A 25,719-nucleotide genomic window follows, 5' to 3' on the forward strand; every position below is an offset into this window, starting at 1 on the left:
TAATGAATAGAGGTTAAATGAATATTTTTATTTAGGTAACAATTTTAGCATGACGTCTTTATAATATTTTTACTGTTCATTTGTCAACGCCGCATGTGTGGATTAATTCTGAAAAAGACAAAAAAATATATAATTTTTATAAAGATTTTATAAGCTTACTCAACATTTTAAAACTTCTATAAAAACTTAATAAAATATTAATTATAAGCAATTAAGCATTCCCACAAATGACTATTAGGTATTTAGTATGGGAGGATTTAAACTTCGAAGGTACAAGTATCCACGACCTCTTGGTAAAAACAAAATATAGAGGTACTTACAAGTTACATAAGTACAAAATAGGTAGAATAACATGCTTACTATCTTTCGGATCTGGTACATAAGTATAATCCGCCCTCCATTTTCGCACACTCCGCATATGAGTCGGCAGATGAGGAAACAGTTCGTAGCCAGAATCTACTGAGTCCTTCTTGATCATGGCTATTATACCCAGGGCAAGTCCTCCCAGTAAAACAGCGTGGTTTGTGCCTAAGTAGAATCTAAGGATTGGTCCACATGCAAAACCGCCTATAACATGAAAATAATAATTTTAAGGCGCCCACTGGCAAGTAGCTTCTGCAAATTTTTGCAGTCAGCTTTTTTGTTAAGTATTTCGAGCGCAAAGCGCACTTTTTTTTCAATATGATTGTACCTAATGGGTATAAGGTAAAGAACAAAAGCGTGAGGTAACCAGCCAGCCAGAGCTCTGTATATCTAATGTTCTCAAAGGTTTGTGAAGTCTGCCAATTCGCACTTGGCTAGCTAATCATTCTGATACTTGACTCGTGCTCCGAAGGTGACTGGCGATGGCTTGAGATGATGATGAGTGATGAGGAGTAGTAGTATAAATAAAATTAATTGCTATTAAGTAGTACCCACCTATGAAGTAGTTCAACAAATCATCCTCCTCACGCATACGCAGCACAGTATTGGTCACTCCGGCAAAAGTGGCACCCATCAGCGTCAGAGGTATCGTGTGATAGGCGTAACTTGAAAAAGATTATTTTTGAATTGAATAGGTGACCGCGAATTTTAAAAATTCCGGCCTTGTCTACATTGTAAAGGGATCTAAGGGTGGTTGGGCATTCGTTGATGAGTTACTTAGTAAAGCAGATTTTTTTCTTTTAGGTAGGTATATAAGTATTTAGATGACAAGCCATTGATTGGAATTCCTCAGATAGTAAATGATGCATGAATCAAGATGGAAGCGGGCTAACCTGTAAGGGGTTATGGCAGTTTTTAATAAACCCAAACTCCTTATCGGTTTATAGTTTCTACGGGGCATTGTACCGGAATCGCTTCATCTCTTGGCGACATGTGCCGGTAGCGTGGTAACTAACCACGGCCAGAGACTCCCACCAGACCAGTTCAGGGTCAATTGACGCCCAGGGTCCTGCCGGGAATCGAACGTGGGGCCTCTTATTATTTTTAAGACCTACGCTAGACGCTAGGGACGCTGGTAGGGGTAGGTATAATGATAAGGTATCTTAAATGTGTCAGATTCTTAAAAATTGATTAGAATTCTTAGAAATAATTTACCATTAGGTAAGTACTATAAAATCAATGTAGGTAAGTACCTAACACCTAAAGTACGTGACAGGTTGCAATGACAAACGGGGAGGGAACGCCTCGCACACACATACATTCGCCGCGCTTACCACGTGCGGGCGAGCGCGGGTGGTGGGTGGGAGGGCATCCCCCCACCTCATACCCCGATTGTCATCTCAACCTGTCACGGACTATTAAGTTTAAATTGGAACGATGTTTTAACAAATGACGCTGGGAAACGCTTCGATGACTTTCATTTGAATGCATACCGTCTCATTATTGGCCCAAAACCAATAGCATGTGAATACATTAAAACATCATAGGTGGACAATAATAAGCCTGCCATGGCTCCATACCGTGAAGTAACGAGAACCTAGAACAACGAGTAGGTATTATTATAATATTTAGATGAAACTTCCTATGAGTCTATTTATTTTATAACCAAGTCGCTTTGGTCAAAATGCGTAAGCTTTTTAGGCGTTTCCCCAGGTCAACGACCCGTCATTGTCCCTTGTGGAAATGGCAAGGTTGTGCAGAAACGGTTTAAGTATAGCAAGAACTTTCATACAAGCACCAGTGGCAGATGCATTTGACGATTCAAAAGTACTTGTAAAAGTTTAATTGAATAAAAAATAATTCTACCTATTTATTTTGGATCCTGCACATAGGATGCACAATGCACATTTCTAGCACTAAACGGGATCCTGCAAAAAACCGATCCTCTTAGAGAACAAGACATTGCCGTGGGAACGAGCCTTTAGACGTTATTTAAAGTCTATATCATCATCACCATTGTCAGCCGATAGACGTTAACTGCTGGACAAAGGTCTCTTGTAGGGACTTCCACAAGCCATGGTCTTGCGTCGCCTGAATCCAGTGGCTCCCTGCGACTCGTTTGATGTCGTCTGTCCACCCAGTGGGGGCCAAAGCTGCGCACCGATAATCATCGATGTATACCGATAATAGATTATCTTTTTTAATAGTAATTCAATGGAATTTTTGTATTCAAAACTTGTAATAAATAAGTAGGTACTTATTACCTACCTTTTTAAAAACATCGCATCCGTCCGGAGTATCATAGTATTTATAATAATTAAGTAGATTCGGACGTTTTGCGGTTTCTAGGCAACCACACGACTTCGTAGGGGGTATATTTTCTTTGCCTTTCCACGGCATTATTTATATGTATTATCGAACAAAATTAAAACAAATCTGAAAGCATGAGCAGCTTTAGGTATTCATAAAAATGACGTTAGTGATGTTAATTGTTGACTGTAAAAACTAAAAACAACTGAAATGGGCATAGCATATTATATTATGCTATGGTATACCTACCATATACCTACAAATACGCTGGAAGAGGTGTTCCACATAAAAATATGGCAGTTATTTTTTATGTTAGTTATTATTGAGTTCAAATTGACACTTTGCGTTAAATGTTCTTCGTGTTGACACCATGTAACTACAAAAGATTATCTCATCACTAACATTCAGTTCCTCACATGACAGTCACTGCTGCTATCAGTGTGAAAATGGCGAAAATCAAGTTGTTTCAAAGACATGTTGGCAATCGCAGGTCCAGCGTACCTACTTGAACCTATTAGTAGAGGTCAGTGGTCGAATTATAATGCAAAAATCGCTAAAGGATCTATGGCTGGAATGGACTGTAAAGAAATAGTCTGCTCTTTGATTACCTTCTGTAGATATCTATTTTTGAGGGTTCCGTACCTCAAAAGGAAAAAAGGAACCCGCACACTTTGTCACTCCCGATCACTTTGATGCTTTGTTGTCTGTCTGTCTGTCTGTCAAGAAACTTATAGGGTACTTCCCGTTGACCTAGAATATTGCCTAGAATCATGAAATTTGGCAGGTAGGTAGGTCTTATAGCACATATAAGGGAAACAATCTAAAAAACGTGAATTTGTGGTTACATCGTAAAAAAAATTAAACTGTGTTCATGAACCAATAACTAGTATTTTCAATTTTCAGAGTAAGATAACTATAGTACCTACATTCTAAAACAGATTTTTATTTATTTTTATGCTTAATGGTTTTTCATTTATCGTGCAAAATGTCGAAAAAAATACCCGAGTACGGAACCCTCGGTGCGCGAGTCTGACTCGCACTTGGCTGGTTTTTTCTTTTATTTTAATTTGGAATAGTAGAAAATCCATACCATAATCGTATTAACTAATATGTCCTCAAAACAGTAAGATGAAAAAATTAAAAATGCAGTAGGTATCTATTCAATAATTATTTATTTTAATAAAAGTAAAGTCACATTACAATGCCTAATCTTTTTAAATCACAGTCTTTAGGCACTTGTTATGTATAAATTTTGTAACTCTCAATACTTAATTAACCCTTATCTACCTACCTATATGCAATCTTTATTGTTCAGGAAGGCTATATTTTATTACAACCATGGTAGGAAGGTATATTCAATAGGTAGATAAGTACTATTTACTAATATTGCATTCAAACTGGACTAATACAATCTATTACCTAGCTTATACCTAAATTTTGTGACTCTTCGTCGTCATCATCGTCATATGAAAATTTCACATTGCAGTCTGAAAAAAAAGCAAACCGATCTTTAAAAAATTGTATTGAACACATATTATAATATTGTATATATCAAATCTTTAAAAAGAGTAGGTAACCGCCGAGTTTCTTGCTGGTTCTTCTCGGTGGGAAAGTTATTCTGAACCAGTGGTAGATGTATTTCAGGATTCAAAATTACTTGTAAAAGTTTAATTGAATAAAGAAATCTATTATTGTAACAGAGAATTTACTTTACTTATCTAAACAATTGAACGTAAAAATTACAGATCGAAAATATCATCTAAACCACCGCAACGAGGCAGGGTGCCCAGAACGCTGGCAGCGTTACCTCGTTGAATGGCCAGACTAATATGCTGACCGAGGTAACTGCCAGCCCTCCGGTCCCGGGATGAAAGGTCCTTAAAAAAGGGTCTAGCATCCTCACCCCACGAACCCATGGTCTCCACCCCAAAAGGCACAAATATGAAACTATTTTCTATATTATCATATTTGCGCCTCTTGGCCCTTTCTGCCTTATTGAATAAAAATGATTTATTTTATTTCTATATATAAATAATTATAACTAGATGATGCCCGCGACTTCGTCCGCGTGGATTTAGGTTTTTAAAAATCTCGTAGGAACTCTTTGATTTTCCAGGATAAAAAGTAGCCCGTTCTACGTACGTAGATAGTTCTTTCCCCGGGACGTAAGCTAACTCTGTACCAAATTTCATCAAAATCGGTTAAACTGTTGGGCCGTGAAAGTTAGCAGACAGACAGACACACTTTCGCACTTATAATATAAGTACCTATGGATATGGATACGTACGAATCTCTTGCCGATGTAATTTTTTTTTTAAAAGTAAAATCTGCTAGGTTATCTTTGATTTTATTTACCTGTTTCACTTGTCAAAGGACTTTCCGCCTTTGATTTCAAGACTTTGGTGGATTTGTCACTTTTACTAGATTTTCCTTTTCTTTTGCCGCCCGTAGCGTGTTTTTGATCGTTTTCAAGACTATATTGATTGTCTTCCCAATTCGACAGACGTTGTTCTAAAGCTTCAACTGAAATATATCATGAAATTATCATCATTTAGCTATGTTAATCCTATGAACTTATTAAGTAAGTACAAAGTTTATTTAAAATTCATGCCATTTTTAAACAGGTTGCCCACAGCCACTGTTCGATCCTCGATAAATGTTCGAGATGTTCGATATTCTATCCTCGTACAACATAACTGTAGTGAATTTTTCTTAGATCAATGGTAAATTGAACACAGTCATATCTAAGCCTATGTGTGATAGCCTAGTGGTTGGGACACCCGCCTTCTAATCGGAGGTCGGGGGCTCGATCCCGGGCACGTACCTCTAACTTTTCGGAGTTATATGCGTTTTAAGTAATTAAATGTCACTTACTTTGACGGTGAAGGAAAACATCGTGAGGAAACCTGCATGTCTGAGAGTTCTCCATAATGTTCTCAAAGGTGTGTGAAGTCTTCCAATCCGCCCTTGGTCAACGTGGTAGACTATGGTCAAAACCCTTCCCACTCTGAGAGGAGACCCGTGCTTTGTAGTGAGCCAGCGCGGCGATGGGTTAATCATGATGATGATGGTGTCTAGTGGATACTATATAGCTTGTGCTTTTTAGTCTAACCTGCGCAAACCGTCATAGACTACTAGTTTTGCGATCACTGTAAGTCAAGCCTATAGGTACCTACCTTGCCGTGTTAATTTTTCGTTAGTCCGTTTCAGTTCTTCGATTTCTCTTGACGAGTCGACTTCAGCGGCCCTCTTAAGTTGATTAATTACCGTAGCCAGTAAGTCAGAGTTGCTAAGCTGAAAATGGTATCGTATCAAAGACATCCAAACTCAGGCGAAATTGTTCAGTTTACAACATGGTCACGATGTCGCATGCCTGGAACTCCACAATATTGTTCCACAGAAAAGCGGAAACCGTGAGCGTTGACGTCCTTAAGACTCTTCATACATACTACGCTCAACTCAACATAGTACATACATGATACAAACTACTCTCAACAAAGCGTTCATGCACATCGTTTGTTTCTAATACGAAACGCTAAGGTTTCGAATGCCCTTCTGGCGTTCGTATTTCCTTCTACCTTTAACTTGAGTAGGTACACCTACCTACAAGACAAGAGTGGATAGGCATCTTATATGTAAGCGCGCTTCAACTTAGGCCTCATCATTGCTTTCCTTAAGGCAAGCGCAAGCCTATCCTGTAATTCAAAATACCAGTCAAGTGCGAGTCGGACTCGCACATGAAGCGTTCCGTACCATCGTACAAGAAATTCATGGTTTTCGGATTTTTTCCTTTAAAAAATAAAATAAAAATAAAAATCTTTTTTATTCAAATAAACTTTTACAAGTACTTTCGAATAGTCGGATGCATCTACCACTGGTTCGGAATGCCTTTCCTACCGAGAAGAACCAGCAAGAAACTCGGCGGTTGCTCTATTCAAATATTTGATATAGGTACAAGATTATGCCATGTATAAAAAAGTATTTGTAGACTTGTGCGTTGCTGGAACGAGCTGCAGGTCAAATCCACGCTCTTTTATCATTTAGATAATCTTCAATTGTGTAATATGCTTTTTTTGTGCTATAAAACCTACCTGCCAAATTCCATGTTCTAGGTCAACGGGAAGTAGGTACTCCAGACAGGCAGACTTTATACTGATACGGCTTTAGAATAAGCACAAAAACCTCGTTGCTAAGTTAAAATATGCCAAAGTGAAGTACCTTAGGTATCAAAAGGTAGATACTCACAGTAGGGTCACATTTCGCTGCATCAGCTAACTCCGCCATGGCTTCCGATGTTTCGTAGCGCCTTTCTCTTTCATACTGAGCATTTCTTGCTCTCCGTTCATTCTATAAATAATAATATATGTAATTCAAAGTCAAAGTCAAATATTTTATTCAAAATGGATAATAATTTACACTTTTTGATGGTTGGTTGTTGGATTTGTAAGATGATATAATGGTGATAATTTTTACGCGAAGTTAAAACTACAGCTACAAGGGTTTCAAACGCGCCCAGGTCTGAGAACAGTGGCGTGCACAGGGTACAAAGCCAGGGTAAGCAGTAGTTAGGAAGGTACCTACTTACATTGAGCATTAAGCTATTTCAACTAGGGTAACTATTTCTTGGGTAAGCAGTGCTTTTATGCCTCTATGAGCTGCACGCCACTGTCTGAGAAGAGCCCACAACAAACTCAGCCAGGGTTTTTTTTTTAAATATCATCATCATCATCTTGATTAACCCATCGAGTCTGACTGAGTCTGATCTGAGACTCCGATGCACGTAAACTGCTAATGCTCTAATGCATAAACGTAGCATCCACCTATGGAAAGTGGAAACACATTGTACACCTTGAGGATTGCGTAAGCTACTTTAATTCCGCTCAGGAAAGTTCTGCTGCAGTACCTACCTGTTGGCCACAAGTATTGGCACGGAACTTTAAAATTGTTGACGATCGCAATGGATCGGAGAATGGAGAGACCGGTCGGACAGGTCACAGGGAATTCAAGTAGGTAGGTACCTATCTTTACAGTTCCAAAGAAGAAAAAAGGAGAAGAAGAACCAAACGCCAGCTCACTATAATGAGCGACGGTCTCCTCTCAAAATGAGAAGGGTTTAGGCCATAGTCCGAAACGCTGGCCCAGTGCAGATTGGCTGACTTCACACACCTTTTAGAATATCATGGAGATCTCTCAGGTATGCAGGTGTCCTCACAATATTTTCCTTCAACGTTAAAGCAAGGGATATTTAGTTGCTTAGAACACACATTACTGGAGAGAACTAAATGGACACTTAGCATTAAGTTCAGGTAAGGTAACTTACAAGTGAAAGAGGAACTCGATTTTTTCCAATAGGCCGTCCACGTCTTCTGTATGTAGCGTCGTCGGAGACTTCGCTTGGACTTGGTGTCTATACAAAAAGGGGTAGAAATTAGAAAATAGTATGATAATTTATTTAGGTAGGTATTTAATATTTATTACCTTCATAGTTCATATTGCCCAGCAGTAAGACACTTATTAATTTAGATAACTATCTATAGTACATAATTATAGAAGTACTAGGTATGTACCTACTTACTATTATGAGGTAATGTAACATACTCGTAATAATACTTATAGTCAGGTAGGTATGTCAATGATTCGAAGCCTGAATAGCTCAACCGGTAAAGGAGTGGACTGAAAACCGAAAGGTCGACGGTTCAAACCCCGTTATAGACCTTACCCTCCTTCAGCCATTGATATCTAAAATCCCGAAAAGACTTTATAGGATCTTTAACATACCCTGTCAGATTCCATTACTTGAAAATTAAGAACTTTCTACACAAACAGCTCAAAAAGACACACGTAAATATAAACAACATTTCTCCTCTGTAAATATTATGTGCTTATTATACTTTTTAATTTTTAACTAATAAAATGTAATTAATTGGAGGGTTCAATATTTAACGGGCTGGAGCACATTTTAATACAACTGGTTTGACAAAACTCAAGTAATATACTAGATGAATAAATCTAAGTTGAGCCTGGTACCTTCCCCCCACCCATAGGGTTGTAAGGATTAGTGTTGTAAGGACTTTATTTTTTACCTGAGTCTTATTAAAACAAAGAAATGGTTTAACAACGTTGTAAAATAGATCTTGAGACCGGTTCGCTTCAAAAAATATACCTACCTTTTGCTAATAAGTAGAGTAGGTACCATGTAAGTAGGTACTTATTTAATTAGATGGCAATCAGGGTGGACACGCCCCGCACATCCGCACAGCCCCCGCGCTAACTCGGTGCGGGACAGCGGGTGACGTGCGGGTGTAGGGGCTTCCCCCCGCCCAATACCCCGATTGCAACCTCAACCTGTCGCGTACAGGTAGGTATCCGGAGCGTTTGGGATTTTTTAAATTCTAATATAGGTAAGTTAGCACGTGACTACGATCTCAACTGGTGGTAAGTGATGATGCAGAAGATAGCAACGGGCAATCTTGGAAGTAGTATGGCAGTTTCATTAAACCTATATATACCTCTGGTTTATACGCGGCAGGGCAGGGTCTACTAGAAAAGCTAAATCGCTTGGCGCCACGGCTTTGCGGGGAACTACCCGCGGCCGAAGGCTCCCTCCACACCAAATTAACTACGGATCTATTTTGATTTTACTTGAAATCAGTACCTACCCAATACCCATATTATAAAAGCAAAAGTGTTTTTGTTTGTTGGTTTGTCCTTCAATCACGTCGCAACGTGGCAACCGATTGACGTGTTTTTTGCATGGGTAGGTAAGTGACGTAAGCTACTTTTATCCCGGAACATCAAAGAGTTCCCATGCGATTTTTAAAACCTAAATCCACGCAGATGAAGTCGCGGGCATCAGCTAGTATTTTAATAAGTAATAATAATAATTTTATTCATACTATTAAACTTTCAGCAGCCCGAGCACAATCACTGCGACAAAGAATTTTCGCAGTTTTTGTAACGCTTTTGTAACGAAACTTGCGGTTGTCACATCAAAAAGCGTTGGTTGTCACATCGATTGTGCCTGGTTAAGGCCTGGTTGGAGTATATATGCATACATACAACAAAATATTTACTTACCTAATAGTATGAAGCTATGAAGACTCAACGAAAATTTTGCACATTGAAAATAATTTATTGAATATTTTTCCATTCTCGTTTTCCATAAATAATAGGGGATATGGCTTGATTTATACGAGATGTACCTACAGCTACCAATAGAGAAGTTGTTTTCTTTGATCGAATGTTTGCTCGTTAAGAGAGGAAGAAGCTTGCACCCTACCTTGAGCTAGGTTCAAGGTATGAGATACAAATAGTTTTTAGTACCTACTTAGTTTGATAGACTGTCTGTCTATCAAATTCGTTGATATTATTTGAGTTCCTGATTATTTTTGTGATACCTGCAGCGTGCAGACTGCACCTTAGAGATGGATGTAGGATACTTCTTATCTCGGGAACACAAAGAGTTGCTACAAGATTTTATTTTTCAGAATCTAAATATATGAAAGGAAAAGGTGACTGTCTGACTGATCTATCAACGCACAGCTCAAACTACTGGACGGATCGAGCTGGAAATTGTCATGCTGTACCCGTAGTACAAGATTTTACGTCTCACCAAACGAAATCAAATTCGAGAGTCGAAATACTTCCGCGTTACAGTAAAATGGACCTAAACAGCCTTGAATTGAAGTCAAATATTCAATGCCACTGATTTTAATTTCGCAATGTTTCCGCTTGGAGCGCTGGCTGTAGAAGTGTAGACAATCTTGAGCTTTAAACAAGGCACTTAAGATCCAGTTTACTGTAACGCGGAAGTATTTCGACTCTCGAATTTGGTTTGGTTTGGTGAGACGTAAAATCTTGTACTACGGGTACAGATAGCTATTATGACGTAGGCATCCGTTAAGTTAAAATTCAACCCCTAAGGGGGTGAAATAGGGGTTTGAAATTTGTGTAGTCCACGCGGACGAAGTCGCGGGCATAAGCTAGTCTTCTATAAATCCACGCGGATGAACCCTAGGACAAAAGCTAGGTAGGTAACTGCATTTGATAAAATAGGCAAATATAATTTTCAAAGCTTCAATGACTCGAAGTCAATTAGCGGTCTGAAATCTGAAAAGTTTACGGGCCAAACTAGTGCAGTGGTTCAAAGTTCAAACCTCAGCCGTTGCAGTAAAAGCGTACCTAACCTGTAGGTCTAGTCAGAGATAATCTTGTTAATATTTATTATCTCTGGTATAGTCATGATAGTCGTCCTTGAAGTTACCCCAAGACGAGTCGCAATAGCATTTTTTAGGGGTCAGTGAGGCGCACGACGCGAGGGAGCGGAGCCCACCAGCTCGCGCGCCGTGTCACACCCCGCATTCGCCATCTGCATTAGTGTGAGTGCTACATCCATACACAGTACACGAGCAAGTGGAAAAATACCTGCGCGAGCTCGCACTTGCATCGTAGGTCAGACGCGACGATTTAACTGCCGGGAACTGTTTATACGCTTAGTTGGAGAAAGGGTAATGGGTAGTAGTCATATTAAAAATATGCTTTAGTTTATTCTTTAAAAAAATGAAAAAACTTTTAACTGTATTTTTAAAATCGCTATTGGCTTATAAATTGCGCCACAATGGAACGCGCCATACAGAAAATGTTTTCGTGAAAGGTGTATTCCTAACAAGCACTCGTATACGCTATTCGTTTCATTTTTCTATCGACAGCAGATATGTATTAGTTTTCCTTCAATAGAGGTATCTATACGTTAGCATCTATTTTCAATTATTATGATTTTTGCTGAGTAAACACTTCTGGATATTGACGTAAAGTTAAGTAGGTACCTACTAATACGAGTAGATCGTCCAAGCGAGCAAAGTAGGAATAAAATTACTTATAATTAGAAGTTTACAATAAAACATTTTGGTAAGTAATAGATAGCTAGTCGAATATAGCAAGCGTTTTATTTGAAATCAGGCCAATAGAGGGGTAACGTGGAACCCTGCGGCGGCGAGCTGGCCCAAAATGTCGGCATATCGATACTGCGGTAACGAGCAGGCGGAATGTAATGCTGGCAGCGATTCAAGCACTGTTCTCATAAATAAGCCCGCTAGTTCCAGCTGACCAGCGTTCTGCGGACAAACAAATTAATTATTTAACATCATGATCAACTCATCACCGAGCACCTACTGAACACGGGTCTCCTCTCAGAAAGTGTTTGGCCATTGTCAAACCCAAAAACAAATCATTTATGCCAATTCGCGTACTATACCTATCCTGGGGTCGCGTCCGACGCTCTAACCACTAAGCTACAGCCCGCTTCAAAATTGCGAACCGGCAAAACAGTCATTGACTTCAAGAAGCTCTCAGAGCATCTTAAGTCTATAGACGCTGTGCACATCTCTCAAATTCCTGACATTATAGGTAGTCTAGATGAAGCGCATGCAGCCTCACTGCACCTTACTAATCATATCCGCGATGCTCTAAGCGCCTGCTCCCGACAGATGCCGAACGGTTTCACCCGTCGACAGTTGCCGGACGACGCCAGAGAGCTCATCACCATCAAAAACGCTAAACGTAGAGCCCATGACGCATGTCCTAACGCCGACAACCGGAGAGAACTCTGGAGAGCCCAGAGGGAGGTAAAGGCTCGCCTTGCCGAACTCCGCGACGAACAATGGGATAGGAAGCTGAGTGAGCTCAAGCCATCGCATGTAGCCTACTACAGCCTGGCGAGAGCTCTCAAAGCCGACCCTGTCTCGGCCACTCCTCCGCTTTTACGTCCCAATCAACCGCCCGCCTTTGAAGATGTCGATAAGGCCGAATGCTTGGCCGATAGCTTAGAAGCCCAATGCTCCCCGAGCACCATCTCTGTAGACAAGTCCCATATAGAACTAGTCGAAAACAAACTAGCATCTATCTTCTCTTCCGCCCCAGGTGGCGATCCAATCCTCCCGACGAATAGCGGCGAAGTTCGTCAAATTATCAAAGAATTTCACGCCAAAAAAGCCCCAGGCCCCGACTCTATTAATAACAAAACTCTAAAGTTACTCCCCGACGTATTAATCAACCTCCTGGTTGTCATTTTTAACACCCTCATGGCGGGATGCTCCTTCCCCGACAGGTGGAAAGAAGCTACCGTTATAGGCATCCCCAAGCCAGGGAAACCTAGGAACCTCCCTACTAGCTACCGCCCCATTAGTTTGCTCAACACCCTTGGCAAGGTGTATGAGAAAGTCATCCTTAACCGACTTAGGTCCGTCGTAGAGGAGAAAAACCTCCTCAACGACGAGCAATTTGGCTTTCGAACCAGACACTCATGTGTTCACCAAGTGCACCGCCTCACGGAGCACATCCTTCTCGGTTTCAACCGATTCAAAACGAGAGGCATCCCAACGGGAGCCCTCTTCTTCGATGTAGCCAAAGCCTTCGACAAGGTGTGGCACGCCGGCTTGATCTACAAGCTTTACCATCTTGGCGTGCCTGAAAGACTCGTACGTTTACTACGAGAATTTCTCACCAATCGAACTTTTCGCTACCGTCTGGATGGGACCCTATCCTCCCCAAGACCTCTCCGAGCTGGAGTCCCTCAGGGCTCCCTGCTCTCGCCACTTTTGTACGCGCTGTACACCAGCGACATTCCCAGATCCCCTCATGTTCATATAGCCCAGTTCGCGGATGACACCGCTCTATACAGCTCCGACCTAAACTAACGGAACGTTAAAGCTCGACTCCAAAAGGCAGTCAGTAGCCTAGGCCACTGGTTCCGCCTTTGGAGGATAGAGGTTAACCCGGAAAAAAGCGCAGCAGTGCTCTTTCAAAAGTCCAAAAGGAAATCACAATACAAACTTCGACAGACTGAAATAACTCTTTACGACCGCCCCATTCCCTGGCAAACTAATACCAAGTACTTGGGTGTAACCTTTGATGACAAGATGAGCTTCGCCGCGCACATTCGTAGAGTCCGCAAGAACGCAGCGTATGTGCTCTCCCGTCTTTACCCCATGATTTGCGCAAAGAGCAAAATGTCACTTCGACATAAAGTCACGCTATACAAAACGTGCATCCGCCCAATAATGTCCTATGCCTGTGTTGCATTTGCACACCTGCCGCCCTCCTCTCTCAAACCTCTCCAAGTCCTACAGAATAAGTTTATGCGTACGGCCACTGGCTCCCCGTGGTACATGCGCAACGTGGACCTCCACAGAGACCTCCAACTCCCGACAATAGCTCATTACTTTAAACAGCTTTCCAAAAATTATTTTGAGAAAGCCATTAGACACCCCAACCCCCTAATAGTTGAGGCAGCGACTTACACCCCTGACCGAAACGACCCCCCAGATAAAAGACGCCCTAAGCACGTCCTTAACGACCCCGACGATCAAATCATGACCGACAATGCACCCTATCTCGTAGGGCTACACAATTCAACCTCATCACAGCGTCTTCGCCGGCGAAGACGAGGTCCCCGATTTCTAACGTCACCCGGACGTGGGCTCACGCCACGGCCTCGGGGGCGTACGGACTAACCAACAAAACCGACAACTCCACCCATCCCAACGTCATCCTAAGCCGTGGTCCGAGCCTCACAGGAGGCGCCCTTAGGAGGACGTTGCCCCCCGACCTCTCGTATTATTTCTTCGAGCCCTAGGGCTCACCCCCAGGCGGAGCTTCGCGCTCGCCAACCCCCCCGGTGACGCTGTAGCGGCCAGTAGGGCCTACGCAGCATAGTCAATCCGAAACAACACACACAAAAATATACCTATCTTTGTAGGTATAGTACGCGACAGGTCGAGATAGCAATCGAGGAGGAAACGCCCGCACACCCGCACAGCCCCACGGGACATGTGCGGGTGTGCGGGGCGTCCTCTGCCTTATACCATCTTATGCCATCTCAACCTGTCGCGTAGATTTATCAATTATGGAATTTGTAAGATAATGATGTAATGGTGATAATTAGTTAAGTAATCTTAAAACTAAAGCTACGAGGCATCCAAACACGCCCCTGGTCTAAGAAGAAGTCCTAGTCTATATCCACCACGCTGGTCAAGTGTGCGGATTAGCAGACTTCACTTCACGTAGACAGACTTCAGACGTGATTGAAGGACAAACCAACAAACCAACAAACCAATAAACCAACAAACAAACACACTCGCATTTATAATAAAGGTACTGATTATCATTTATTGAGCTTATGCTCGCGACTTCGTCCGCGTGGACTACATAAATTTCAACCTCCTATTTAACTCCCTTAGGGGTTGAATTTTCAAAAATCGCATCTTAGCGGATGCCTACGTCATAATAACTATCTGCATGCCAAACAGCCCAATCCGTCCAGTAGTTTCAGATGTGCGTTGATAGATCTGTCAGTCAGTCACCTTTTCCTTTTATAAGTATATTTAGATTTACATTCATTGTAAAATAAAATTATAATATTCGTTAAAAAAAAGTACTTATTACATTTTAGTCCAATATAATAAGTTTTTATATTTATACTTAAATGTAATGCTTTATTATTTTATACCCATATTAATTTGATACCAGCTACTTTCATCTAAATTTCCTAACGTACCGTGTAACTAATAGCAGCAGACATGGCAACATGCATGAAACATATGATCTCACATCTCCTGATAAAAGCGCGGGTGTATTCAATAAGTGAGTCAAACGTTTTCCCGCTGCTTGGTCGCACTTGAACGCTGCTCGTTTCGCTTTTCGAGCAAGCACCGAGCGCATCGCATACTTCGACCCAGATTAATGTTTCACCGTCTGAAAGGTTGAAAGAAAATCATCAACAATTGAAACACTAGATATACCTTAACTATACTTAGTAATTTTATTGAGTTTTTAATAAATAAAAATCCGACGAATTGAGAACCTCCTCTTTTTTTGAAGTCGATTAAAAATCACGTGAGAACTCTTGCGAGGATAGAAAGTCCTACAAAGTAAATCCGTCTCCGAGATGCGAGCTTTACCAACTTTTTCAAAAACGATTCAGCGATGGGCCGTGAACATAACAGACTGACAGATACAGTATGGATTCAGCCTCTTTTCTTTGATGATAGGAGGAGGGCCTATCCAACCCAAAATAAAGAGGATTTACAAAACCCAATTTAGATTTTGCACTTTAACAATTTACTTATTACAAAATTCTTGCAAAGTGCGTCAGGTCGGACAAATTACGTGAAATACCTACCTACAAAGGGCAGGAATGTCTCAACCATATCGTACTCTAAATAGGATCCCAGTAAAAGGGTTACATTCGGTCCGATAGCGCAATAGAATGAGTATCGCAAGGGTCTATCAAAGTCCTTCGCCCGGGATCTGATTTGGAACAAAGTCTCTAAAGCCGACCCCGTCTCAGGTGACACCTGCAAAAAGTAGCTTTTAACTAAAGGTTGAATGGAAAAATATTTAAGTTCCATCTTATATGTATTATTTAGTGTATGTTTCTTATGTTATGTCTCCTATCCTCCTTGTATGTATAAAGTCCTATGTTTCTGAAGTTAGGGATATGAAAATCGGCGTTTATGTATTCAGGGTTGTGAGTAGATAAGTGAGGCCTTTTGCAGCTGGAAAATTTCTGATCTCATAAGAAACCAGAAAATTTACGCGGGCGAAGTCGCGGGCAACTGCTACTTGCTTATATTTGCTTCACTCATTACCTAGTACATACCATCAAATCCTCAGCTTTCGGACTTTCGTTGATCTGAAAGTGTAATTCAGCGTAAGTTACTGTTGCATCTATACTTTCGCAATTAGAACTTGAAGTACAGTTGCATTCAACTAAAAAGCGCGCTCGTCCGGCCGAGGTTATGTCGACTTGAATCTCCACGGATGTAGTATCGTTGCTCAAGTCAGCCAGTTCGCTGAGAAAGTTTTCTTCTAGAGAAAATACTGTGTATGTTTCCGATATTGCTACACCGTGCTGTAAGTAAACACAGTTTGTATAAGACTAATAAGGTACCAATTGTAGGTACGTATAATAAGATGGCAATCGGGGAGGGAATGCCCCGCACACCCGCACAGCCCCCGCGCGGCCGCAACCCGGCGCGGGATAGTGCGGGTGACGTGTGGGTGTGCGGGGTGTCTCCACTCCTCATACCCCGATTGCCATCTCGACTTGTCGTGGACTTTAGACGTTTGCATGCGATGATGCAGTGCTATGTAAAAGCAGCTAATGAGTTGTAATTCAGAGGCTTAGGGAGCGTGGCAGGCTTCAGCCGTGGCTAGTTACCAGCCTACTGGCAAAGCCGTGCCGCCAAGCGATTTAGCGTTCCAGTACGATGCCGCGTAGAAACCAAAGGGGCATGGGTTTAATAAAAACTGACATACCCCTTTCAGGTTAGCCCGCTCCCATCATAGATTGCATCATCATTCAACACTTACCACCAGGTGAGATTGCAGTCAAGTGCTAACTTGTATCTGAATAAAAAAATAAAGCGTTTTCACTGAAGTGGTAACGTGTTTAATAGACCAATTATAGGATGAAGAATTAATTTTATCACAAAGTTTTTAGAGCTATTAATGTCGTTTTAAAGCTATAAATCGATATCATATAGGTACTTATAAAAGGAAAAGACGACTGACTGACTGATCTATCAACGCACAGCTCAAACGAATAGATGGGTTGGGCTGCAATTTGGCATGCAGGTGGCTATTACGACGTAGACATCCACTAAGTTTCTGGAGTCCACGCAAACGAAGTCGCGGGAATAAGCTAGTGATATAATAAAAAGACGAAACGACTATAATGGCGTTGTCACATACCGGTTCAGAAGTATTGAGTAACCCTTCAGCGACAAAATACCAGGTCACACTGCAAGATGGCGCTACCCGAAACGCTTTTCCTAAAAGTTTGGTGCTGCTGTCCTGATTTATTACGCGATTTACAGGTACAATGTGGCTAATTCCGTTGTACACAATCTCTAAACTAAACTAAAAAGGCATGTCTAAATATATTGCTATCCCTTTCATAATGTTGCATACGGAAAAGGATAGCACTAGATTTAGACCTCTTAATTTAGTTTAGTTTAGAGATTGTGTACAAGAGAATCGGCCCCAATCTGAAATTAAAATTGTAGGAAAGCATGATTTTCTTTTAAAGTAAACAAAAAAATAATTGTTAGAAAAGTAATAGGTACGGCCGGCCTCAGAGTTCTAATAGCAATTTCTCAAAACTATTGCAACAAAAACCACTTATGACCTTTTTCTACAAACACTCACATGTGCGCACAACCGTACCGTGCAGTGCAAGCGAATTCGATCATAAAGGTTCGTACGCACCTGAGCGGCGCGGCGCGGCGCTTCAGTGAGCTTCACGTCGCGGCACAGAGCTTCAAAATATCATTTCTATCATTTTGTATGGCGCATATCGCACTAGAGCGGCGCGGCGCGGCGCTTCACCGCGCGTTGCCGCGCGGCACGGCTGGAGAGAATATTTTGAAGCGCACTGAAGCGACGCGCAGTGCAGTGACGCTAGTGCGACATACCCAGCGGCGCGGCGCGGCGCTTCAGTATGCGTACGTCGCTCGAATAAGATACACGCGCATCTTGTTAGGTATTTAAAGTACAGGCAAGAATCGGCAAGATAGACCTCAAAATAAATAACGTAGGTTTAATTTTTGACACATGACGTGTTCCTCATGCTCTTAGAAGTATATCCTCAAAGGTCCCAACCCCTAGGATGTCGGCTTCCCCCCCTTCCCAGTGTCTAAATGTATAAATGTCTCTCCGAGCGTTATGAGAAAACATCAATGGTAAAAATAATCCTGATTAAATAACTATAATATATTATGTACATATTATACCTACCTACTTCATCTAGGTAGAATTAATAGTTTCGGAAATATGCCTACCTATTGTTGTACTTGTATTTATATTATACTAGCTTATGCCCGCGACGTCGTCCGCGTGGACTACACAAATCTCGAACCCCTATTTTACCCCCTTAGGGGTTGAATTTTCATAAATCCCTTTTTAGCGGATGTCTACGTCATATTAGCTAGTTAGCTAGCCAGCATGCCAAATTTCAGCCCGATCCGTCAAGTAGTTTGAGCTGTGCGTTGATAGATCAGTCAGTCAGTCACCTTTTTCTTTTATATAGGTATTTAGATATAATATGTACCTGTGTTTACCTGCCTATTTTATATATTCTATTGCACATAAAACAAAGACATTTTGCGAAAATGCTTTTTCTAATGTAATTTCCACAGAACCTAAGGGACTAGCTGATGCCCGCAACTTCGTTCGCGTAGATGTAGGTTTTTTAAAAATCCCGTGGAAACTTTTTGATTTTCGGGATAAAACTAGCCTATGTGTAGGTACACATAGGCTACTTTTATCCTACAGGGTATAATCTATCTCAGGTATATAGGTACTAGTAGGTAATTCCCGGAAATGTGCTCACCTATAGAAAAATCTAAATCCACGCGGACGAAGTCGCAGGCATCATCTAGTTGCATTTTTTTTTAGATTTTTAATCCCGTGTGAACTCTTTGATTTTCCGGGATAAAAAGTTGCCTACCTCTGTCAATTCCCGGAATGCAAGCTACCTCTGGTCCAAACTTCATATAAATGGGCCTTTAACAATCCTGTGGAAATTCTTTCATTTTCCAGGATAAAAAGTAGCCTGTCCTTCCCCGGGATGTAATTCAACTTTGTACCAAATTTCATCAAATTCGGTTAAGCTGTTGAGCCGTGAAAAGCTAGTAGATAGACAGACAAATACACTTTTGCGTTGATAATAATATAAGTATGGATATGCATAAATATTTTTTTATAATTTCCATAAAAACTATCATCATCTTCATCATCATCAACCGATAGATATGTCCACTGCTGGACATAGGTTTCTTGTAGGATTATATTACCGACCTGTGTGGTATACCTATTGTTTCTAATGTAATTTCCACAAAAACTATTAGGCAATAGCATATAGAATTTTGTCTTCGACATTCTGAAGTAAATGTGAAATGGTACAGAGTCATTAAGAAGGCGAGGAAACAAAATGTGATATCCTTCTTGATAGCGTGACTTTGGTATGTCAGCAATCCATTTCTTCTTCTTTTTTAGGGTTCCGTACCTCAAAAGGAAAAACGGAACTCTTATAGGATCACTTTGTTGTCTGTCTGTCTGTCTGTCTGTCTGTCTGTCTGTCTGTCTGTCTGTCTGTCTGTCTGTCTGTCTGTCCGTCTGTCTGTCAAGAAACCTACAGGGTACTTCCCGTTGACCTAGAATCATGAAATTTGGCAGGTAGGTAGATCTTATAGCTGACATTTGGGGAAAAATCTGAAAACCGTGAATTTAGGGTTAGATCACACAAAAAAAATTAAATTGTGGTCATGAACTAATAATTAGTATTTTCAACTTTCGAAGTGAGTGACTATACCAAGTGGGGTATCATATGAAAGGTCTTCACCTGTACATTCTAAAACAGATTTTTATTTATTTTTATGCATCATAGTTTTTGAATTATCGAAATCATACGACTGTAGTACGGAACCCTCATTGCGCGAGCCTGACTCGCACTTGGCCGGTTTTTTCTCTTCGATAATTCGTTCTTCTTCTGCACAACAAAGAAATAATAATCAAATCCTCTTCACTGTCGCTCATCTTGCGACGTTGTTGCTCGTACGCGAACGGGTGTAAAAGTGACGCGCAAGTGACGCGAGCTGCCGCGTACTGAAGTTGTAGTGCGGTAGGCACCGTCGAGCGGCCTGAGGTGAAGCGTTCTGCAGTCGGACTGAAGCGCCGCGCCGCGCCGCTCAGGTGCGTACGAACCTTTAAGGTGCTAAACTAGTTTTGGCCTTTGACTGTACCTACGTAGTATCTATTGCATTACCATTAGGAATGTATTTTATCTGAGGGTGGGCCAATTTGTCCTAGCGCCACTACGACCTATATCTAAAATCTATATTATTTTACTTAAATTATTAACGGAAAAGAAAATTTTACCTAGCTTAATTTTTTTACTAAAACTTATTCAGTAACTTTGGTAAAAACAGACGGACAGACAGACATACAACAAAGTGATCCTATAAGGGTTCCGTTTTTCCTTTTGAGGTACGAAAACCTAAAAAGGTTTAACATAAAAGATTTAACTGAACTTAAGTTAAATAAATTCAAAAACGTAGCACAATACTAAACATGAACTATATCTAATTACCTAATTTACTTAATATCCATGTTTTACTTTTTAATACAAATAACAAAGGGATGCAATAGTTAATTAGATAGGTATCTACTGAGCTTTAACTTATTAAATAGTTCTAAGATAAGGAACCAGTTCAAAGAAAATAAAATCCAATAAGTGGAAAGTTCTAAGAGTCAACTTTAAGCTGTTGATAGAATAATAAAACAATTATTTTAAGTACCTACCTACTTACCTGGAGAATTGGCAGATTTGGTTCCATGACGTCTATAGTTGCACTTGCATTAGCTGATTGGTTTAATGCAACCACAGTCAGAGTTATTAGATACCTGACAAATAAAGCCGTAAATAAACTGAGTTTTTATTATTATTCGATTTTCGAGATTAGGCCACGCTGAGTTGCGCATGCGATTTCAATTTTCATACGAAATTGGGTCGGTGCGAACACGTATAAAAAGCCACGAACCTTCAAGTCCCCTACGATGGGAATTCGGAACGCTTACATTGAATGCAAGTTAATCGTACAATATATAACGTTCATATTTATCGTATTTTCGCAAGTGTTCGCACGAATGAATTTCGTACGAAAACGTGTAATTAGGTACCTATTTAAAGTGAGTGTGTCCTTTATTGTAGTTAGTAGGCTTAGTAGGTAGGTACATAGATACTTACTCGCCTATATTTGGAATCCCAGATGTAAAGTTGAAACTATTGTCGTGACTATTTACAATGAAGTCACAATATTGTTCTTTGTTAAAGCATTTCCATTCATACTGAAAGTACAATTAGGTAATCCAAGTCATACGAAGATTCCTTTAAGTGTTAGGGGATGCTTTAACGTAAGAGGAATCTCAATAATTTTATTAGGTAGGTATTTAGGTAAACTCTCATACTATCATAAAAATGTACATATTGACGCCGATCCTGTTTATTTATATTTATTTATTTTTATTTTTCATGTGCCGAAATTTGTAGTTATCTGTTGTCTTTATCTAAACTAATTTTAGAGTAGGTATCTGCATCTTTTTCTTTTTAATATTGGTAAAAAAGAACGGAACATGAATTTTACATTTAAACACTCTAAATAGTGGAAGCTATTATTAAAACAAGCTTGCGACGGGCAACTACAGTCACGGGGTTTGACAGCTCTAAATTAAATTTAAAACTGTCAAATAATTAGAAGAGGATGCCAATACTCTAAAATTTAGTTGTGCACAGAATCAGTACCAGTACCAACTCCAATCCTAAACCGAAAGGCTTTGAGAGGGGGGAACGCCCCGCACACCCACATGGCACACAGCCCCCACGCTAACCCAGTGCGGCGCGGGTGACGTGCGGGTGTACGGGATGTCCTCTCACATCATATCCCGATTGCCATCTCAGCCTGTTGCGACTATATTGATTTAGGATATAGGTATAATAAACATAGCAATTTCTTACCTCTACGGGATAATCTTCGTAATCGTGGTTTACAACTACAGACTCAATGGTAAAAGCACTGTCTGTTGAGATCAGAAGACGGTCTACGCTCATAAATACATCCAATCCACGACTGTACACATTAATTGGAACTTTTACCTGAATAATTAATCATCATTGATAGATAGCCAAAGGCAGAGAGAACTACTTAGAAAAGGCCAGATACAAAATGCGGCAGCGCGCAGCGGTATCGAGTGACGTCAGCAGCACAGCTACAAGGCTCGCCATGGAGTGTGACGTGATTCATACAGTTTCTTGTATAATAGCTGCTCTAAGAACCCTGGGATATCTATTCATTGCATATTTCTCAGCAAGTTGAATTAGGTCTAAACACAAAAGTACCAAAATCCATACTAATTATTAACATTATAAAGACGAAAGTGTGTCTGTCTGTGATACATTTTCACGACTCAAACCCTGAACCAATCTTGACGGGAACAGCTTACAACATTGATACGCATACGTACTTTATATTCCGAAAAATCAGAGTTCCCACGTGATTTTCAAAAACCTTAATCCAGGCGGACGAAGTCGCGGGGATCAGCTAATTTAACATAAAGCCTAATATAATAATAAGTAGGATAAAGTGAGAAAGAGTTATAAATTACTATTAAAACTATGTTCACTGTAGCGGTATCTACATGCTGAAACTAGATGTCGCCACAGAATCTTCAACCTCAATCGCACGATTAAAGTTTCTCTATATTATACAAGTTCCAAAATATAACGGTCGGACCAGCTAGGTCGCCACCGGACATAACTTGGTCCCGTATCTCATAATTATGTAGGTAAGTACGTACCTATAGCAGAATTAAATCTATTGGTAGGAGATCGTACCTCTTTTAATAAAATGTCATTACTCTCATTTCTAAGTTGGCAATTCACGTCGTAAGAACCAGGCTTTAAGGTATACCGTGGCATTTCCAGTCTAGACCCAATTATATTCGATACATTAACAGAATGAGCGGATGTTGTGCCGTAAAATTCCCAAGCAAACTGAAAAAAAAATGATTAGGTATAGGTACATAATCGGAAAAGCGAAATGTTAAAAAAAATCCACGATCCATAATTTTTTTAAACTAGTCAAGTGCGTGGTAGAACACGTATTATGTTGTAGAGAGAGATACCTTTCTCTCTCTTTCTCAGAAGTATTCCTCATTGATGAGGGAATTGTGACTTGTGACTCGCATAATGGGTTTTCTTGCTAGGTACCTACTCAGTATAATGCAGAGGGTTCTTGGACGAATTAATCCAAGATCCTTCCACCCGAAATATTTTGTACTATTTTATGCTTACGTAATAATCCTGTGTAGAAGTGCAAGTCGTAACATCGGCTTCCATAGCAAAATCTATGTCTGCATATGTAGTCCGTCCCCCTAATAACATCATGGAAAAAGCATCATTTGTCGACACTGTTGCATCCTGGTTATACTTGTTGTACTTTATTGAAAAACGTTTAGTAATGATTTCATCAGAAGCTATTGTTGTTAAGTTCAGAATGTAGTTCACTCCACTAATCAACTGAAAAGTAAAATTAGACGTAGATGTAGTGTGAAACTTATTGATTTCCAAGGAACTTTAAGCTTAATTTTGTTATAATCCGCTGAAATGGACAAATCTGTATGGTAAAGATAGCAAATTAAGCTTTTAGTGTGCTTTTGGCTCCTTGTACGAGTATAGCATGGACTTCCGCGAAGTAGCGTCTGCTTCTACTTATACAATATTTATTAACCTCCCTCTTTAGAAAAGCTCAAAGCTTTTACGATTTTTTTGTACTGTTTTTTAAATGCAGGTACTAAATTTTTAAATTGACTCAAGCTCGTAATAGTCACGATCAACATTTTCTTAATGAATAAGTAAACTACAGGCTAACAAACCCTAAATTCCTTAAGATTTTTCCCCCTGTACGGGAGCGGTGTGCAGGCTCGAACGTACCAAAGGGGAGATCACCCACCGAGCGGTTGGTTGTGCTCGGTAGCGCCAGCTGGGCCGACGGTTGTATCTTGAAACTTCTATATATATAGTCCAGATTGCAGAACACTCTGTTAGTGCGAGTACTGTCGGCGGTTTATTTGTTCGGGACTACGTCATCGATTGAACAGCGCCATCTAGTTTCTATTGTGGTAACCGCCACACCTCTTATTCAGGAATCAGGAGGTCCATGGCTCGATCCCGGACTCGCACCTCTAACTCTTTACCTACCTACCTCTTATTACCTATTTTGAATAAATCATTTGACTTTGACTTTGACTTTGACTAACTTCTTGGACCTATGTGCTTTTTAAGCAATAAAATATCACTTACTTAAACGGTGAAGAAAAACCTCGTGAGGAAACCTGCTTGCCTGAGAGTTCTCCTTATCTTTTCAAGGGTGTTTGAATTCCACCACTTTTTTCCGATCCACACTTGGCCAGCGTGGTGAACTAACTAACTCCCAGAATGTGCTCATTAGCTGGTCGGCGATAGGTTTAAATGATGTAGATACTAGATAGGTAATAAGTTATAACAGACCTCGTCATTTTTAATAACAGACAGCAGTGGTTCCGATTGAGGTCCATTTAATTTCTTCTCGAGATCGCGAACTGATTTCCATGTCATGATAGTCAGGCGCTGCGTTAGTACTGATATTGGACACCAACTCACAGACCATTTTATATTCATATCAGTATGTGATTCTGATAGAATCCTTAAAAGATAAATTCGGTTTTTTTAACGATAGGCTGCAAGTACCATAGGATACGCAGGAATCATTTTAAAATGCTTTTTTTTAATTGCAAGATAGACTTGTGCTTGATGATAATCATGCTCAATAGAAAGGTAGAAAGCAATAATTAGGTCTAGGTTGGAGCGCGCTTGCCTAGAAGATTCCTATTCACTCTTGCCTTGAAGGTATTTACTGGAGCACTGCATGAATTTATTAAAGTATAGTTTTTGATTTATATGCAAAATGTTGAAAAAAAAAATACCGTTCCTCCCCCTTTATCTCCAAAGTTTACCAATCGAAAAATCTGAAATAATTATTGTTTCTATCTTATCTGTTAATAAAAATCAACGCTCTGTCTTAGTTTTTGTGATACAATAAACCTCTACAAACAAAGTTAGTTTTGCGGTTCGTTAACAAAAGTGATTCTTACCTTTTTTCTTCTTCTGTAGTACGGGATCCTCGGTGCGGGAGTCTCGCACTTGACCGGTTTTTTTAAATTTTATTATCATTTTGGAAAGAGCATTGCGAGAGCTTCTTACGTCTTTTGCGAGTATCAACTCAGTGGCTCTTCCAGCGCCTCTCGTGGTCTCACTATTTTTATATGTTTTTATTAACTCGTTTTCTTACCGCTCTGTTTATTTGTTTGTTTAGGTAAGTTGTAGCTTATAGCGAGCCACTGGATTCAGGCGGCGTAAGACCGTGGCACGTGTGGAAGTCCTTACAAGTAATC

General features: G+C 40.3%; 4 protein-coding genes across 5 annotated transcripts in view; all 4 read right to left on the reverse strand.

Moving 5' to 3' along the window:
• LOC117990926 (uncharacterized) overlaps window positions 1–12,664 on the reverse strand; it is a 32,585-nt gene extending 19,921 nt beyond the window's left edge. The window contains exon 1 of the mRNA XM_069504745.1: window positions 12,654–12,664. The gene's annotated coding sequence lies outside the window, so the exon portion shown is untranslated. The remainder of the gene's footprint in view (window positions 1–12,653) is intronic.
• LOC117990830 (NADH dehydrogenase [ubiquinone] 1 alpha subcomplex subunit 11-like) lies at window positions 12–2,982 on the reverse strand. Its single transcript, XM_034978324.2, has 6 exons — window positions 2,934–2,982; window positions 2,632–2,799; window positions 1,857–1,960; window positions 919–1,028; window positions 361–567; window positions 12–108 (listed from the first exon to the last, which is right to left on the reverse strand). Exons 2-6 carry the CDS (start codon window positions 2,761–2,763, stop codon window positions 77–79), a joined length of 585 nt encoding a protein of 194 aa, XP_034834215.1. The 5' UTR covers window positions 2,764–2,799; window positions 2,934–2,982; the 3' UTR covers window positions 12–76.
• Window positions 3,979–8,549, reverse strand: LOC117990831 (uncharacterized). Of its 2 annotated transcripts, none has more exons than XM_069504708.1 (6): window positions 8,452–8,549; window positions 7,994–8,080; window positions 6,919–7,020; window positions 5,850–5,967; window positions 5,029–5,196; window positions 3,979–4,160 (listed from the first exon to the last, which is right to left on the reverse strand). In XM_069504708.1, exons 1-6 carry the CDS (start codon window positions 8,464–8,466, stop codon window positions 4,093–4,095), a joined length of 558 nt encoding a protein of 185 aa, XP_069360809.1. In that variant the 5' UTR covers window positions 8,467–8,549; the 3' UTR covers window positions 3,979–4,092. The 2 variants fall into 2 exon arrangements, with proteins under 2 accessions (XP_069360809.1, XP_034834216.1); XM_034978325.2 differs by lacking the exon at window positions 8,452–8,549 and adding an exon at window positions 8,152–8,206.
• Window positions 11,605–23,197, reverse strand: LOC117990923 (uncharacterized). The gene is made up of 9 exons (XM_069504736.1): window positions 23,123–23,197; window positions 22,247–22,384; window positions 21,479–21,579; window positions 21,042–21,135; window positions 17,425–17,556; window positions 16,331–16,582; window positions 15,851–16,025; window positions 15,227–15,423; window positions 11,605–11,786 (listed from the first exon to the last, which is right to left on the reverse strand). The coding sequence occupies exons 2-9, from the start codon at window positions 22,337–22,339 to the stop codon at window positions 11,628–11,630; spliced, it is 1,203 nt and encodes a 400-aa protein (XP_069360837.1). The 5' UTR covers window positions 22,340–22,384; window positions 23,123–23,197; the 3' UTR covers window positions 11,605–11,627.
• Window positions 23,198–25,719: the final 2,522 nt, after the last annotated feature.

This window comes from Maniola hyperantus, chromosome 18 (assembly GCF_902806685.2).
Source record: "Maniola hyperantus chromosome 18, iAphHyp1.2, whole genome shotgun sequence".
Classification (NCBI taxonomy): Eukaryota; Metazoa; Arthropoda; class Insecta; order Lepidoptera; family Nymphalidae; genus Maniola; species Maniola hyperantus.

Coding starts and splice junctions, on each gene's coding strand:
- LOC117990830 (XM_034978324.2), bottom strand. CDS start 2,763: ATGCCGTGGAAAGGCAAAGAAAATATACCCCCTACGAAGTCGTGTGGT. Junction 1,029..1,856: donor TTTGGGCCAATAATGAGACG/GTATGCATTCAA, acceptor ATCTTTTTCAAG/TTACGCCTATCACACGATAC. Junction 568..918: donor TTTGTTGAACTACTTCATAG/GTGGGTACTACT, acceptor TTCATGTTATAG/GCGGTTTTGCATGTGGACCA.
- LOC117990831 (XM_069504708.1), bottom strand. Junction 5,197..5,849: donor CGAAAAATTAACACGGCAAG/GTAGGTACCTAT, acceptor GATATATTTCAG/TTGAAGCTTTAGAACAACGT. Junction 4,161..5,028: donor TCCTTTGACAAGTGAAACAG/GTAAATAAAATC, acceptor CTTTTTTTTCAG/ACTGCAATGTGAAATTTTCA.
- LOC117990923 (XM_069504736.1), bottom strand. CDS start 22,339: ATGAGCGTAGACCGTCTTCTGATCTCAACAGACAGTGCTTTTACCATT. Junction 21,136..21,478: donor GGGATTCCAAATATAGGCGA/GTAAGTATCTAT, acceptor TTTATTTGTCAG/GTATCTAATAACTCTGACTG. Junction 16,026..16,330: donor CGAAAGCTGAGGATTTGATG/GTATGTACTAGG, acceptor TACTTTTTGCAG/GTGTCACCTGAGACGGGGTC.